Source organism: Antennarius striatus, chromosome 3 (genome assembly GCF_040054535.1).
Source record: "Antennarius striatus isolate MH-2024 chromosome 3, ASM4005453v1, whole genome shotgun sequence".
Taxonomy (NCBI): domain Eukaryota; kingdom Metazoa; phylum Chordata; class Actinopteri; order Lophiiformes; family Antennariidae; genus Antennarius; species Antennarius striatus.
Genome location: NC_090778.1, coordinates 22,010,637 through 22,027,841, shown reverse-complemented (window position 1 = coordinate 22,027,841; position 17,205 = coordinate 22,010,637). Strand labels below are relative to the sequence as shown.

Here is a 17,205-nt window from a genome sequence, read left to right as displayed (position 1 = left end):
GGCCTGTCATTAATCATTAATAGACACTAGTTACTACTTTTAAACCCTTTTCATGGCGTCTCATTACCGTGTTTAGATGTTAACAGCTACAAATTGTGAATGACAGTCATGTCTGGTGTGACGTGGGCTCCTTGGACCGGGTCCACCGTGGTGATTGATGGGAGACATCCGCAGGATCAGTCGTGACCTTCAGAGATTTACGCTCCTCCGTGACCCTCACGATGGCGTGACGCGCGGTGTGTGGCCCTCGGCTCTGCCTTGTCCGTGAGGCGTATAGGAACCCACGGCTTTCACACGGCTCGTTATGATCCTATTGGATGAGGAGAGAGAGAGAGGGAGAGAGAGAGAGAGAGAGAGAGAGAGGGAGAGAGGGAGAGAGAGAGAGAGAGAGAGAGAGAGAGAGAGAGAGAGAGAGAGAGAGAGAGAGAGAGAGAGACCAGTCTCCAGCAGCTCCTGTCTCTCAAACGCACAGCGCTCGTTAGGCTCCAGATGCCTTTACAGGAAACGCACGTCTGCAGGTTGCGTGGGTCGCCTCCTCTACCCTGAATCCTACATTTTGACTCCACATTCCATCTAAAATAAGAAGATTATGGGGTTGTGCGCGATTTGGGAACACGTGGAGAGCATATTTGCCAGCCCCGCGGCTGTGCGCCCGTCCTCCCTGTGATGGAGGAGCGCGGTGGTGGTGGTTGGTGGTGGCGCATCGCTGGGAACGTGTGAGAGGCGCTGAGGAGATAATCAATGAACACACCGCGGGCTCCTGTGCTTTTGGACAAGGTCAGAGTCTAGTCTGGATGAGATTATGTCCATGTGGAGACCACACGGACGGACTTTTATGCTTCCTCTCTGGGGACGAGGTCGCCTCGGGGTGTCCCTTGAAGACCAAGAGTTTCTCTCCCGCTGCTGGATTACCAAGGCAGCGAAAATCCCTCCTTCTGCGGCGATTATGGCTGAGCGTAGTTTCTGACAGCCTCCGTATTGCGCGGCTCCCGTCTCCCTCACCCTTCGCCTTGTGAGTGAAAGTTTCTTCACCCTTGCTCGACGGCTGCGATCGGCCATCGATTTGTTTAATTGCGTGCAGTTGAGGTGATTTAGAAGCTGCTGCTGCTGCTGCCGGATCGAATTCCACCGGAGCAGCAGAACAAGAACGGCGGCGCACCAGCCGCGCCTGGACGCACACATCTGTGGTCGTTGTCGCTGCTGTCCATGGTGCTGAACTGGGGCTCCAGGAATGGTGGAGACGCTGAGTATCGCAGTCATCGGTGCTCCCGGAGTGGGCAAAACTTCTATAATCCGCCAGTTCATCTATAACGATTTCTCGGAAGTGTACACGCCGACCAGGAGCAGATATGTGTACAGACCCTCCGTCATCCTCAACGGGAACATGTATGAGCTGAAGATTTTGGACGTCCCGCCAATCTCCTCATTTCCATCAAGCTCCAGTCAGGTATAAGATCTCTGTTTATCTCTATGTGCCTCTATACATATATATAAATATCTACCTATCTCTCTCTATGTGTAGTCTTTTTATTATAGTAAACACATATCACTTATATAATCTTAATTTTTCAAAGCGCCCATCTGCTCCAACATTTCTCCAAGGTACAAATGCCCATTTCATTTATTCTTCCATCACAATCAGAAGTCTCTGGTCTACTAGTTTCTATGGAGACCCAACTGATTTAAAGCCTCAGAGAGCTTCACTTTGATGGTGTAAACTCTCTCTCTGTCTGTCTCTCTCAGCTACCCTCACGAGGAATGCCAGCTTGCATATTGTTGCTTATTAATCATAGTATGTCTTCTGCAGACTCCCGACTAAAGACTGGTGTTTAAATAAACTCAGACAACTTCATAACACCGACAGTGGTGACAGGTTTGGATGTGGATCATGTGCACGGAAAATCATAGCAGAATTGTGCTCTAGGCGTCCACCCAGCCACTCCCCCCCCCCAATTTATAAATAGAACAACCTGCTCTTTAATTCACCACCACAGGTCAAGCGTTAGGTGTAGTAGATAAACATACATTTGATCTGTAGCATCATGGCTAAGACGCAGGCTGGCTGCAGAAGTTCAGTGTTTGGGGTTGCTTTGCAAAGCAGATTTGTACCTCTGCATTTTTTCCACTTATTATGAAGCGTTGGATGAATTAACTCCAGGTTTCTTGTAGAATTCCTCCCCTTTACGTTTTCTTTTTAGTCCTAAATTTATGTCGCAACTCTGATGTATGAGGATCTTTAGTATTTACATTACATTCTTAAGGGAAGTTGTGATTGAGCATCTCCATCGGAACAGCAGCAAGATAAATCTCCCATGGAGCGCTGGCACGGGTGGCGACGGTGGCTGATGCCCCTGCTGGGATTGATATGAGTGTGGAAACTGGAGAAGGAGACTTGTGACAGCAGACTGAAAAAAATAAAGGTGCAGAATAAATCGCAATGAAGATGTCCTGCTATCGCTGCTGAAAACAGCTGCTTTCTCCTGTCCGTATTGGACGTGAAGAAACTCCTCTCACAGCCAAATCAATCTAAGTGATTGGACCTCTGTTTGCCTCCGTCTATGCAAATATGTATTCTAGGTTTTTGATGAAGGCTGAATGTGAGGGACAGACTGCCATGTAAAGAGAGATTTGTTACCAAGAATGTGATGCCTTTGATTGTTTCCACTCAGCTGAATCTCCACATCCCTGGCTGAACTTGAGTGCTCTTGATTTTTTTTTTTTAACTTGTCATCACTTTAACTGAAGTGGTATTTCATCGCCGGTATGTAAAGATGGAGAAATCAAGATGTGAGTGTTTTCAAAGTCTGGATTTGGTGTGTCTGTCTCTGGACATGGAAATAAAATGTCCTCAGGTATCAAAAAAGCCCGAGGATGAACCTCAGTTGACCTGAGATGTGTAGATGAACCTGCGCAGCCTCTCCAGGGCTGCCTCAATGGAGAGGCTGTGGCACTTTAAAGATGGAATTCTCCGGCTGCACTAGACACAGACACTCTGCTGGTGAACATTTCTTTCGTTCTATCTCCTGCCGTGTCACACATCCCCTGCAGAAGAAGAGCTGTGGATCTCTCCACAGATGAGGTGCCACTGAGAAAATGAGATCAGGCCAAGGAGGAGGCAGAAAATGAGCAGCTCGAACAAGAGGCTTCCTGAAGTGTTGGCTTGCTGTGCGCTCAGAAAATGTTCTGTGAACAGAGAAAAGATCTGACAAACAGACTAAGATGCCGGACCAATCATCCTGCCAAGCTGCTGCAAAATTACATGTAGCTGGCTGATCTGCTGATTAAACAGTTTGTTATTGGGGAGTGTTAATATGTCTTCAGACAGCCGCCTGGTTTCCTACCAGGAGTTTGACTGTTATGTTATCTCCATCAGGAAACACGCTGATAGGTGTGAGCAGAAAGATGGATGAGCATCATGAGGTCACGCTGGGGGGATGTTAGCACGTCTCTCAAAGGTTGGGTCTTCAGAGAAAACTGTTCAGCGCCATTTGATGTCATTTTGTGTCACATGGTGTGAACATTTCCTGCACAGTTCGGAGTCTGGTACATTTAGCCGGCGCCTGATTGTCAGGCACTTTGTGGAAGGTATACAGGCAGAAAACCATTAGCCCGGCACTGCCACAACATTTCTATCAGGCAGATTTATGAAGACTCATTTGCTGATGAAGAGCGCTGCTCGGCTGGTGCACTCTTTTTTTTTTTTTTAACACTTTTTCTATGTCCTTTTTGTGCAGATGGCTGCTCTCTCGCTTTGTGCGGTGACATCTTCCATTCACCGTGAGAAAAAGCCTCCCCTGATTATGTATTTACCCCGCTGTCAGGTAGATGCTCCGCATCAGGTGGAGTAGTCAAAATGAGCAACGCAGGAACTGAAATTTAATTGCGGCTCACATCATATTGAATGAAATCACAGCCTCCTGTTGGAATACTACTGGGGACTGAAGACCAATAATGGAGGCAGGAGGAATGTGCTGCAGTCAATTAGAAAGGTTGCAGAGAGTTTAATGGACACTGTCAATGCAAGGGGTACCGAGTGAGGTTCTCATAACGTCCTCTGAAATTTACGACGAAGAAGCTGCAGAATGGAGTGAGTCAGTCCGCCTCCATGCTTATGCTGCATGGCAATTTCTCATCAGTTCAGATTATATTTGAAAGAAGAACAGCACTTTTCTGGCGGGCTACTCGTGACCCCATTTTAACCACAGATGCAACCGTTTTCATAATCTCTCGCGCTGGAGACAGATTCCATTATCTTACATTGAGGCTGCTTGTGTAATGATTTATTTGCTTTGCGATATGTTTGTCTGCTGCCGATAGCATTGCATTTAGAGAGCATCTGTGACAGTGTGTCAGTTGGATGTGGTGACAGATGGTTTAAATTCTGACAGTGGATTCAGCAACAATTTGCTTGTTTTGTTCTTCTTCTTTTTTTTTGTTCTTGCCATCATATATCTCCATGACTTCCTCCCACGCAAAATGCTCCCTCTCCCTCTGCTGCCCTTTCTGGACATTTTTCTCAGTTATCTCCATCGATACAGTGTCTGACAACAAGGTGCAAGTTATTGCTTTTCTGTCATACTTTATATTGTGGGTTTTACTTTTCTTCTTTTTTTTTTAAACTTCGGCAGCCTTGGTAGAAAATGAAGTGTGCATGTGTGACAAAATGAAGAGAAAGGAAAATGAGGATGGAGTGTGTAAAACGTCTAAGTGTTTGAACCTTTTGGGTTTTGTCTTTTCAAACAAATCTTAATGCATGTCAATAAAACATGAATAATAACAAAGTAATTCCTGTCAAAATATACATACTGATATATATATATATTTATACATTTAATGTCACATCTGATTTCCTTCCATGATTCCGAAAACCATGGTTTGTCCATACATTTGAAATTTCTATTTTGACTGGTCTATAATTTTAAACACACAGAAAAAAATGTTTAAAAAAAAAAAGTCAGATCTCAGAACGTTGAAGGCAGTTACATCTGATGTGCTTTGTGATTTGGCATGAGATCCAAAAACAAAACTTCACTGAAATCCTTTGACAGCGTTTCCAAAATATCTTCGGGACAAGCAAACAAACGTGTGTGATCACCTCACCTCTTCCAGCTCTCGTTGGCAGATGTAATAAAACGAAACTTTATTTAATTAAAGGCAAACTAAAGCATAAAAAAAACAGGTGACTTCTCTGAAACATGAATATATAAGACATCATTATCAATATTCACGCTGTGTCTTCTCCTCGTGACAGTTATTCTGTGTGAGCAGCAGAAACCGGCAGCAGACCATCCTTTCTATCTTTCCATATCAACTCAAACAAAGTGAATCACTCAGAAGTAGACTTGAACCTTCACATTAACTGGTTGGCTGCTATAGGTCAATATTGAGTAATGGGAGTTTCACCTCCAGAGAATGTACTGTAATAGATTTTAAATGTAAATCGAGCCCCAGTGTGACATGCCTTTAATTGCCTAGCACCCTTCCCCCCACCAGGATACATCAGACTCCCTCCTGTGCATGAATATTGATTTATATTTCAACCATTTATTTCAGTTACGCATCTTCTGTTGATGTCAGGAGACAACGACAGCTTGGTCACAGCCTGCTAAAAACCGACCGGGGCCTGTGGTTGTCAGGGAGACATGTGCTGCGTGGCTCTTGAGGAGTAAAGAATGAGATGCTCTTTTTGCAAAGAAGACCAACTGGAGGATAGTGAAAGTGGAGCCACATTTCATATTCATGCTCCCCCCCATGCACACAGTCACAGTCACACACACACACACACACACACACACACACACACACACACACACACACACACACACACACACACACACACACACACACACACACACACACACACACACACACACACACACACACACACACACACACACACACACACTCACTCACTCACATAAACATGCCCACACATGCATCCTGAAAGTGTTACAGTGGATACTGGTTTATCAGCTGCAAACCGCTGCCTTCTTTGCCCTCGTTTCTTTATTATTTTGCGTCTTGTTTGGTTTTGAAGAAGCGGCGATGTCTTTTTCTGGTCCCTCCTCCATATTTAAAAACAGGACGTGGATGACAAAGAGATATGAGATGAGAAGACAAGCTGCTATTTTTAGCTCCGCAGTGATGTGAGGCTGCAACTGAAGCCAATGTGTGCATCTCACACCATCAATTGCATCAATCAGAAAATGTCTATCTGTGATGATATGTTCCGCTATCACTGGGTTGCTTAAATGAGCCATAAATAGGTGAACATTTTGAGGTTTTTCGCCAGCCTGACGCAACTTTGGATTATATTGGGCATGAGAAGCGACAACAGGAAATTACACCAAGAATCAGATCTTCTTTGACATGTTTTATCCTCGATGAAAATATGTTCAAAATGATCTTTGTGCCATATGTTTGTCTTTGTAATACATATCCCCCTGCTGATACGAGACTGTTTGTTCCTCACACTCACCTCAAATAAAATCAACAAGTGCCCTCTTTAAAAAACTGCTGCAGACAAATATTTCCTTACCAACACAGACACAGTGTTATCTTCTTTAAAAGTTATATTGATCATTGCACGCTCTCTTCGTCTCATTTATCACAGCCTATTAGTGGAGTTCTAAAGATTACCAGTAAACATTTCATAATTTGAAAAACATATTTTTACCAGACTTAAGAAGAAAAAAAACGGATTTCTTTCAAGTTGCGCAAACTGACGCAGATGGTAGACCAATAAACATCACATGGAAAATAATTTCCATCGGAAATTATTGCATACACTTTAGCAAACTAGGCACATGTTATCTCTGTGCTGAACAGAGATATTGAAATTAAAAGATCTGACAAACGTGAGATAGGAAAATCATGCATCCCTTTCCTCTGCTGACTCCAATTCTTATTCAGTGTACAGATAGATGATGGATAACAATCCTCTCTGCAACTTAAGTGAACGCATCAATTTCACAAATTGTCAAACAACTCTTTTAATATCCTCTGAGATTAAATGATTGCGCCGTCAAGTCTAACCCTTATATTTCTGCTGCTAACAACTTCTTTTGTGCTTTACAGCTAGCATAGATTAAGTCTTACAAATTGGTTCTTACACCGAGTATATCTTCCATCCGGCTGCTTGGGGTTAACCTGCACACACTTCCTGACAGTTTTCATCTCCAGACCCTTCATTAGCTGTGTGCGTGCACCCCAGAGGTTATGCTGACACCCCTGTCAGCTCATCCCGTGATCCACAGCTGCTTTTTTCATCTTTTTACATTCCCTCAGGGCTGCGTTTGTTTTCTCGTTTCATCCCTCAGCAGACCTTTTCTTCCACCCACTGATGTTCCTCTATTTTCCTTCCTCTCTTTTATCCGATCAAATGCTTCTAAATTAATTGCATACAGTTAGAGGCATCAGTAGTGACTGGCTTGGGGAGAGCTCTGGGAAACGGCGCAAGCAGTACAATGGGTCAGTCCTTTTCTATTGAAGCTGTGCTGTGCTCCACAAAGGTGCCAGTGTATGTATATGTGCTTAAGCTGTGCAAGTTATTCTCAGTTTGGCCTCCACTATCACTGAATAATATATCGGTGCTTGCTTCATTGCATGCGCTGTACGACAAAGGTTGGAAGCACAGTCAAACAGAAGTAAAGGTTCCTTTTTCTTCTCCTGACAGTAGGGTTGCTCCTCTATTATGAGCTGTAACCTCGGTCATCGTCCTTGAACGTGCAGCCAGGACACGGTGCAGGCATCATGTTTTATGAATTTGTTCTATAAGTCTCTCAGACGTCACTGACGCTGCACTTTCTCACACAAGCTCAGCAAAAGAGAAATACGAACTCTGACTTTGAGCCATGCGCCTCAGAATAATTACACAGACGCACGCTAGCTGCTCGCTACTATTATTAACTCTGGCAATCGCTCACATTGGCTTGTTTGTTTGTTTGTTTGTTTGTTTCTCTACGGGACATCTTGAATAGTGGTCAACTGTTTATTTTAAACTTGTAGTTTTTAACTGTCTTAACACAAACACCATATGGATTCAGTATCGTAAGTGATCATCCATCCATTCATCACCCATGGCGTATACTATATCCATACAACAATTAACAATAACCTCATTTTGGTACAATTTTGCATTTCCATGGAAAATGTTTCAGAAGTTTGTTTTTACGTTGCCTGGAAACTATTTTCTGATTGTTCAGATTCTAGTGACGATGGTGTTGGCAGAGATTAACACTCAGTGAGGGCTTGATGGTTGCATTATGTATATATTGCAGATGTATTATGTCCTGACAGATCTATAATGCTGTAATCAAGCACCACGGTGCTTTAAACATGATGTAAACACCGGTATGATTACCCTGAGTCTCCTCATGTGACAAATAAACTGAACTGAATACTCACTATGATGGGCAGCTGCCAGTGTTGACCATAATGTTGTAAAAGGCTAATATTTGCTCATTATCACTAAATACAAACAGCAGCAGAGGTAAATGGGAATGCCTTTGGTTGTGCTGGTATGTATTTGATTATAAACCAAAACAAATACAAGCCTAATATTATTTACTTTCTACACATAAAGTCAGGGATCAGTGAAATCATTAAAGTTGGTCGTGAGGAGAAGAGATGAATGTTTTATCAAATGTCACAGCAGTCAATCCAGTCGTTTCGCTCAAAACTAGAAATGTCAATCTATCTGTGGCATTAGAAGCAACGACAAGGGATCACTAAGGCTAAATCCCACAGCGAGTCAACTAGTAGATGTTGACATATTTTAGCCACTAAAAGAGGAGCGTGGCTAAAAATGCCAATGTGAATATCGATTGTATGTTCATATTGTTGTCTCTGTGTGTTTGTCCTTTAGGAGTGGCTGGATTTGCGCTGCAGAGGAGTTCGCAATGCCAACGCCTACATCCTAGTGTACGACATCTGCTGTGTGGAGAGCTTTGAATATGTCAAGATGATAAGGCAGCAGATAGTGGAGCACAGGTACAGCCAAACACAGCTATTGAACATGAAAACATGGACATGTTGCTTGTTATCCTGCTCCGTTTTTTTTTAAAATTTGTAATAACATGACCTTTTCAACGGTCTGAAGACAGCATGCAGGTTCAAAGCCCCGTCACAAAGCTATATAATTACACGTTTATTAAACTGTGATAGTGTCATAGTCGGGCGCTGGTGACGTCTTTTAATTCAGCAACACTCCTCCCTGCATTCTGACAGTTAAATGACCTTGACAATACTAAATGAATGCATGATTTGTGGATTATTTTCAGGATATTTGAATCAGCAGCAATTCAAAAGAGATCCAACATGAGTTGTTAAACAAGACCACACACATCCTTGCTGCTGGTACTGTACACCTGCGCATATTTACACACTGAATGGCCTAATAGGAAACCTGTTTTTTTTCTCTCCTATCCTGTTCATATCCAACAGGCCAGGTCACAGATCATCTGAGCCTCCCCAGCTTCCAAAAGTGTTATTTGGAATGTTTATGGCCCGTGACAAAGAATCATTATCGAGAGCGGCCGGGTAGAAAACAGAAAAAATACATAACCATAGGAAAAAGATCGAAGGTCAAACTGCAGAAGGGAAGAAAAACAGAGGAGGGAATGATATTTGGCATTAACTGGAACCATGAATAACAGAGGCTGTTCCAGATGGCACGGTTTAATAGATGTGAGCTATGAAGAATCCATATATATATATATATGTGCTTAAACTAACAACAAAGCCCCTTCAGATACAAATAACCTTCTTTTCTTCAACTGTATTTGCCTACATCTCCAGTAAGGAGCATGTGAGGGTGTCTACCACTCCAGCATATTTTCACACACACACACACACACACACACACACACACACACACACACACACACACACACACACACACACACACACACACACACACACACACACACACACACACACACATATACTAAAATACTCAAGCTTGGGCAGATATGCAAGGAGATATTTTTAAAGCTGTTATACAAGCACAACCTGTCAAAATAAGAGCAGTGAGATGATTACATTATTGAAGAACCTCCCCTCATGGCATAAACACTGTACTCTGTATTTCTGTATGTTTGTCTTTGTCTGTATTGGACCGTCTGCTCAGCTTTTAAGGCAGATGTGAACATGTGCTTAAGTAATTATATCCTCATCAGAAAATGAGTCGCAATGCAAAAAAAGAAAGTTTTCAGATGTCTTGTGCCCGTCGCTCCTTCAACTTTCATCATGTGCTGGAATTAACAGCACTTGATAAATTCAAATTGACCATCTGCAGTTTTTTAAATGCTATTATTTTTCATGAGAAACAATGATTAAGGTTTTCAGCTCCACTGCCTTTGGCGCCCGACCAAAAGAAAAGCTTTAAAGTGAAAATTAACCTCATTGTTAGTAATAGGAGTTATATAATCACCCCCTTTTTATTTGTAGTATTTGCTTCACAATCTAATACAGAATTTCCTTTGGTAACTTTCTACTCAACATCATTCTCTCCTTTTTAAGAAAAGCACCAGACTGGATTTCCAAACTACACTGTAAAACTCATATGTTTGTTCACAGTGAAATCTGAACAGCGTGTCAGACAGTGAGCATCAGGATAATAGCATTTTAACAGAGTGACAAAATGTGCTGGAAAGAACATAAAAATGAAGTGTGGTGTCACTGCAATTTAGATATAAACAGCTTGAAGATATGACAGGAAATGCCAGAGAGAGTGAAGTCCTGTATAATTGTGTATTAGCTATTGTCAGTTAATTTTATTGACATTTTTTTGATGTTGGTAGTAGTCACTCAATAGTTTATCAGTGGCAGCATTGATTCCATAGATCAATCATTTATTGAAACTATAATTGGAAGGTCCATCACTCCTGACAAACAGGCAGGTCTTATTTTGCCCTGGATAGGTGCTGGCTTGTTGTAACATGTTATTAGTAGCCAGTCAGACTAGAAAGGTCCTGTATTAGTCCAAATAGTGGATCAATAGTGGGCATATACAGGAATTGGCTGACAAAACTGTGACCAGTATTGTGTTTTGAAATTTCCATGATTGCAGCCATGTCTATTTATTCGTACTAATATGCTGATAATTTTAAACACTTTAGGAAATGGTTGAAAAAATTAAATATGTCACAGGTGATACAGCTCCCAATTAAATACTGCAAATTTAAAGTGTTAAATTTTATCGTGCACAGGCAATTAATTGTTACTGGAAATGGTTGGACGTGGAGATGTCCTCTTTCATCACTGTGGGATTATAAGCACAGGTCTAGCATACCTAATTTATACCATCCCTCTGGCTTGCAGTGCAGTTTCACACTTATAATAATGCTGTAAACCCGTCGCTGCAGAATGTGGTGGGAGGCCCCTTGAGCCTGTGAGCTGTAATCCTCCAATCCGCCCCCACAAACCTCAAATGGAAGGCAAAACTGTACACAAACATCTTGCACACGCCCAGCCATCCACTGTGACAAATACTGAGATGATAGCTTCCGTAAACTGATAACTTAAGAAATTAACCTGTTTGGTTTTTTTTGTTGTTATGCTTTGTTTTCTTTGAGTGCTTACATGTCGCATCTTCCCCGCAGGGAATGCAGTAGCAATGAGGTGCCAATCCTTGTGGTGGGCAACAAGAGAGATCTGCAGAGGCAGCGCTTCATGCCTCGCAGGGCAGTGTCAGTCCTGGTAAAGAAGACCTGGAAGTGTGGTTACGTGGAGTGCTCAGCCAAGTTTAACTGGCACGTTGTCCTGCTCTTCAAGGAGCTGCTGGGCATCGCTGTGGCTCGGGGCATGCGCCAGAACCACACCTCCATCCGTCTACAGGGTGCTCTACAGAGAAATCGCTGCACCATCATGTGACCCAGAGAGCTCCCTCCACCCCTCCCACCTCAGGAGTAGAGCGGCAGTGGAGCAAAGGACTTTTTATCAAAATGGCTGGAAATATACCCTGTGGCCTCCTGCTGTACTGAGCTGATTTTTCATAATGAGGTTTATTAGACTCTTGCGCTGTATAGGATACTAAAAATTTCACACATGGTCATCCAACCACTTCCTAGCCAAATTCTGCTAAATGCTTATATATGGGAAGAATACAGGTCGAGGAAGATGAAAAATGTGAAGAATGACACAACTACATTAGCACAGTTATATTTCCTCAACTAGACATTTGAGGCTGTGCTTCCCAAATTAAACCGAAGCAGGTCTTATTTAGGGATGTCTTGGGGCTGTAGCTGGGCCAGAACAGGAATGAAGCTAAGCCGTGATTTTGAGACTCAAAAATGGAGAGGCAGCAATATCATGAAGTCTTCCTTTAGCATTTGTTCATATTCACTAAGGTCAAGAGCACACTCTCATACCAGATGTGTTTATTTGTTTTAAAGCGCGTGGTTATTGGTGGACGAGATAGAACAACCGAGAGCATAAGATAAAAACTAGCTCACAATGTACAAATATGATTAGATGATGGTTAGTTTTAGATTATGAGACAATGCCTATACTGTACATTTTTTCTTCTTCCCCTGTCCCTGTTTCAAATTTGGCCTACAGTAGGAAGTCTTCATTCAGACAAAGGGAGTTTTAAGATTATTGTGCAGCAGAAAAATGCTGCAGTCCTTATCATGATGTACTGTATGGCTTTAATCTTCCCTCACTCAGCGTCTCTGTGTTTCTTTTGAATACATTAATTCCAGGGAACTGGGGACCTGCATGAGGCTGCGGAGCCTGAAATGAGAACCTGTGCATGCCGTGTGTGTGTGTGTGTGTGTGTGTGTGTGTGTGTGTGTGTGTGTGTGTGTGTGTGTGTGTGTGTGTGTGTGTGTGTGCATTCGTGTTTTTGTGTGTGTGTGTATGTGTGTGTGTGTGTGTGTGTGTGTGTGTGTGTGTGTGTGTGTGTGTGTGTGTGTGTGTGTGTGTGTGTGTGTGTGTGTGTGTGTGTGTGTGTGTGTGTGTGTGTGTGTGTGTGAAAGAGAGAGAATGAGGACGTAGGATGAAGGAGGGGGAGAGGGAGACAGACGGGCTAGTTTGGTGGTTGACATTCAGGTAGAGACCCGACATGATACAGATGTTGAAGTTGTGGATTATGAAGGAGCAATAAAATCCCACAGGGCTGTCCTGACTGACTATATGTACCTCGATATTATATTAAAAGTATTCATCTGATAGACATAATCCACGTGCATGATATCCTGCAGAAATATTGAAGCAGTGCTGAATAACTTCCACAAAACACACCCCTTGCGTTCACCTCAGACACACAGGGAAGCGTAATAAATCTTTCGTATCAGTATCTGAATAGTATCTAATTGGTAATGTTGTGAGATTAACAGTTGCTTTTTCATTTGATTAGGCCTAGCTAGATAGTTTGTGAATATGGCTGCACTGAAAGTAAGCAGACCTACTGTATATAGGAGTGATTCATCGAGTAATTGACTTGCATGCTTTTGTTGGTAGAGCCAATGGGTCAGGGTTTAATTGCACTGATGTTTAAATTTGATATTGTATTTAATTTTTGTAATACACGGTTGTTGTCTGACACTGTAATGGGCAGCTGAGTGGAGTGAATGACTTCATTTTTCACCGGCATGAGAGCACAAGCTCATGATTCTCTCCAAGATGTAGTGTCGAACCCTTCAATCAGGGCAGATGGCTGTGCATTGTTTTTTTTTTTCTTTTTCCAGTTAAAAAATGTAGCAGAGATAAACTAGGAAGCAACTGTGTGTAGCATGAGTTCTCATCTGTTTGTCTGCTGTGTTTCCAAATAAAAAGGGCTACAGTTTTTACCAGAGATTACTTTTATTTATTTTTACTGTCTTAGTACTGTGAGTAATTTTGTTTTTTTGACACATGACGAAAAATTAAATGCATTTGAAAACAACAGTCTCAATGTGGTCACATTTTAATTCTGTGCTGTAATTACACCACATTAACATCATTTTGACAGCATTGCCACCTTGTGGTTAAGTAGTGTTATCAGACCCCCAAATCAGAGGCTGGAAATGAAACATCACCAATTATTTGAATTTATTGGCTTCAAATATATAATGGACTGTTTACATACACAAAAACTACACCATCAACCAGTGCTCTCCTAACATCATACAAACATTTCACGATTCGGTCTAATGGTGAAAATAGGCAACAAGCAAATTAGTTAGATGGGATCATGATGCTGATCAGATTGATGGGTTGGAACTTGATAGTTCTTTGAAAGGATATAATGATTTAAACAAGGCATTAAAGACAGTCTTTAATGATTAAAGACTGTCGGTCTTTAAATGCCGACAGCAATAAACACGTTGGGTCCCAAAGGATTCCGGGTCCCAGACATGTTCTACATCCGTCCACTCACCTCAGCATCATCCCTGGGATCAGCAGCCAAACCGCATGTCCAATGTTTAGGAATGTTTCGATAACAACGTCACGTGGTCGAGTTCGGCATCATAGACATGATGGGATAGAACAGACATTTCCATTCAAAATCCACGTCGCATGAAAGGGCAAGTCATAATATTACTGCCGGAAATTTGAATTGTTTTGGTACTTTCTGTCGTCATGGTAATCGTTGTTGATTCCTCGTTCGATTCCATGGAACCCATGTAAGGAGTTTCCTTTCTATCCGGTGCAGCTCTGTGCTGTGACTCCTCTGCAGTCTGCATCAGCAAAGAGTCTCGGCATCACTTCTCTTTCCTGGTGTCCATTCGGGTGGGGGGGGGGGGGTATCGCGGTGGTCTCTCTCCCGACACTGGACGTAGCTCTCTGCTCAGCTTGTCATTGCACAGGTCCTCTCTCCCAGGGTTGAGGGTGGGGTGGTGTCCCCGTCCGTGACGTGTCCGCTGTCTCCTGCGCCCTTCGGCGCGCGCTGAGCAGAGCAGTAGCGGAGGATGAGCGAGCAAGGGAAGGGCTCTGCGTCCGCCTCCGCTGCGGCCCCGGCACCGGGGTCGGATACTTACAAAGGATGGCTTTTCAAATGGACCAACTACTTAAAAGGATACCAGCGGCGGTGGTTTGTCCTCAGCAACGGACTGCTTTCATATTACAGGTAAGTTTTGTTGTGAAGCGGGGAAACAAACCTCCACTCGGCTCACAGCTAGTTGTGTCCTACAGCTGGCTGCTCAGCTGGCTAGCAGCAGGCTAAAGCTAGCTGTCAAACTGACAGTCGGTTGTCTGTTTACATCGCAACTGACAGGAACGGAAGGGTTGCTGAGACATATTACTGGGACCGGATTTATTTTGTGGAACACCAGAGGCACGGAGGGACACAAACGTAGCAGGAAAATCAGAAAGGTTTATAACTAAAAAAATAAAAATAAAAAGTATCAGAAATATGTTTGACGTTAGCTAAGGAGCCGAGCTAGCCCTCAGTGTCCGGGCTCGTGCCACTAACGTCCAGCCGATTCCTCCTCACTCAAACTCATGACGTCATTTACGGTATTAACCCGGAACAAACACTTTAACCTTTTTTGGGGTTTTTTTTTGTGTCGTATGAACGTTATAACATTTTCAGAACATTAATAGGTACAGTAATAGCTTTTTTTCAGCGTCACTGGACCGAACCGCGCTGTGACGTCACTGTAACGACACGCATCGTTACAGTAAGAGACCGTCACTATTACGTCACTGATAGTTTGGAGCGAACGGTAGCGCAAGGATAACACCTGTGGCTCAGGTGCTTCTTGCCAGGGAGTCACGTGTCCACAGGTGTGTGTGTGTGTGTGTGTGTGTGCGCGCGCGCGCGCGTAAAAATCGCGGGAAATTTGCCCGTTTTTCCCATGCAGTATGTTGTGTGTTTACATGTGCAAAAATAAAACCAAAATTCGTCAGAAACTTAATCACTCAATTCCCATTACATTTCAGGTGTATTGGTAAAACATTATTATGTTTATCTCCTGTTTGCAATACACTAATCAAACAAAATAATTTGAAAGAGTGCCTGAGGAAGCAAAGAAACTCCAGATCATCATGGCCATGCTTCGCTTTAATTTCAAGATATGCTTCATTCTTTGTCTTAGAAACATAGAACAGATCCATAGATCCAAAAATCTAGAAATTTGAGTCATCCATTCGGAATAAATCATCCCAAAACGTCTGTGACTGATGTAGATGGTTTTGAGCATACAGAAGCTGACTACTCTTGTGCTTTTGTGAAGCACTGTAGCTTCTGGAGTTCAGCCATGGAACTGTTCAGCATGTAATGTTTGCATTACTGTGTCAACTGAAAACCTAGCGCTTGCTGCCAGGTCTTCAGGCCTTTCACAGGAAGTGAATGGTTTTTGCTTACCTGTCTTGTCATGAATTTGGTGGCAGCCACTGATTAATAATGTAATTTTAACTTATTTCTCTATACATTCAGTGCATTGCTATTGTTTCACGAGTTACATCTTTATTCTACGGACCACACATGGGAAAGAAGGAGTTACATTCTCAGCTGATGTGTCCTGAAGCACAACTTGTAACTCCGATTTTTGCTCATATCTCGAACAAAAATATGTACCGTGCAATGGCTCATATCTCAAATGACACATATGTTGAGTTGCTCGTATGTCAAGGTACAATCATTGAAGGATGCATTGAAATATAGTACATATCCGTTTTGTCCTGAACAGAAAACAAACTCTATGTGAAGTTTGGCTCAGAATTTTTAACAGTATCTCTCATATACGTTTGAGAATAAAAATCTTTTTCTTTTCCTTTCGGCTTTTCCATTCAGGGGTTGCCACAGCCTCCTGAAACCTCCTCTTTGGTCCTCCTCGAGGCCTCCTTCCTGGCAGTTAAAAACTCAGCATCCTTCTACCAATATATTCACTATCTCTCCTCTGGACATGTCCCAACCATCTCAGTCTGGCCTCTCTGACTTTATCTCCAAAACCTCTCACATGTTCTGTCAACTCGGAATGCTTCTCTGAGGCTCAAACAGTCATGAATACAAATCTGTACCCTCTAAAGCTAACAGTCCAGAGTATTTTGAGGCGACTGTTGCCCCTGAAGGTAAAGTGGCCTGTTGACATGTGAACACAGAGGGAATGAAGTGCCCCTCCACTGATATCACACCACACTGTGTCAGTCTGGCTTCAGGATTTCTATTCCTCCGTCTACCTTCTCTGGCTGAATTTCTGCACTTCTTTTGTGACTGAAGTATAAAGGATACACTCAGACAAATGTGGAACATGTCAATACATGTGACTTTACTATATG

At 42.7% G+C, this 17,205-nt stretch overlaps 2 protein-coding genes across 4 annotated transcripts in view; both read left to right on the top strand.

Annotated features, from left to right (window-relative positions):
• The first annotated feature begins 1,231 nt into the window (after positions 1–1,231).
• rasl10a (RAS-like, family 10, member A) lies at positions 1,232–11,874 on the top strand. The gene is made up of 3 exons (XM_068311904.1): positions 1,232–1,447; positions 8,867–8,991; positions 11,604–11,874. The coding sequence occupies exons 1-3, from the start codon at positions 1,232–1,234 to the stop codon at positions 11,872–11,874; spliced, it is 612 nt and encodes a 203-aa protein (XP_068168005.1).
• A 2,854-nt stretch (positions 11,875–14,728) lies between these two features.
• Positions 14,729–17,205, top strand: part of osbp2b (oxysterol binding protein 2b) — a 38,192-nt gene continuing 35,715 nt past the window's right edge. For all 3 annotated transcript variants that reach the window (XM_068310431.1, XM_068310432.1, XM_068310430.1), the window contains exon 1: positions 14,729–15,052. In XM_068310431.1, coding sequence (XP_068166532.1) covers positions 14,895–15,052 — 158 coding nt within the window. In that variant the 5' untranslated portion in view covers positions 14,729–14,894. The remainder of the gene's footprint in view (positions 15,053–17,205) is intronic.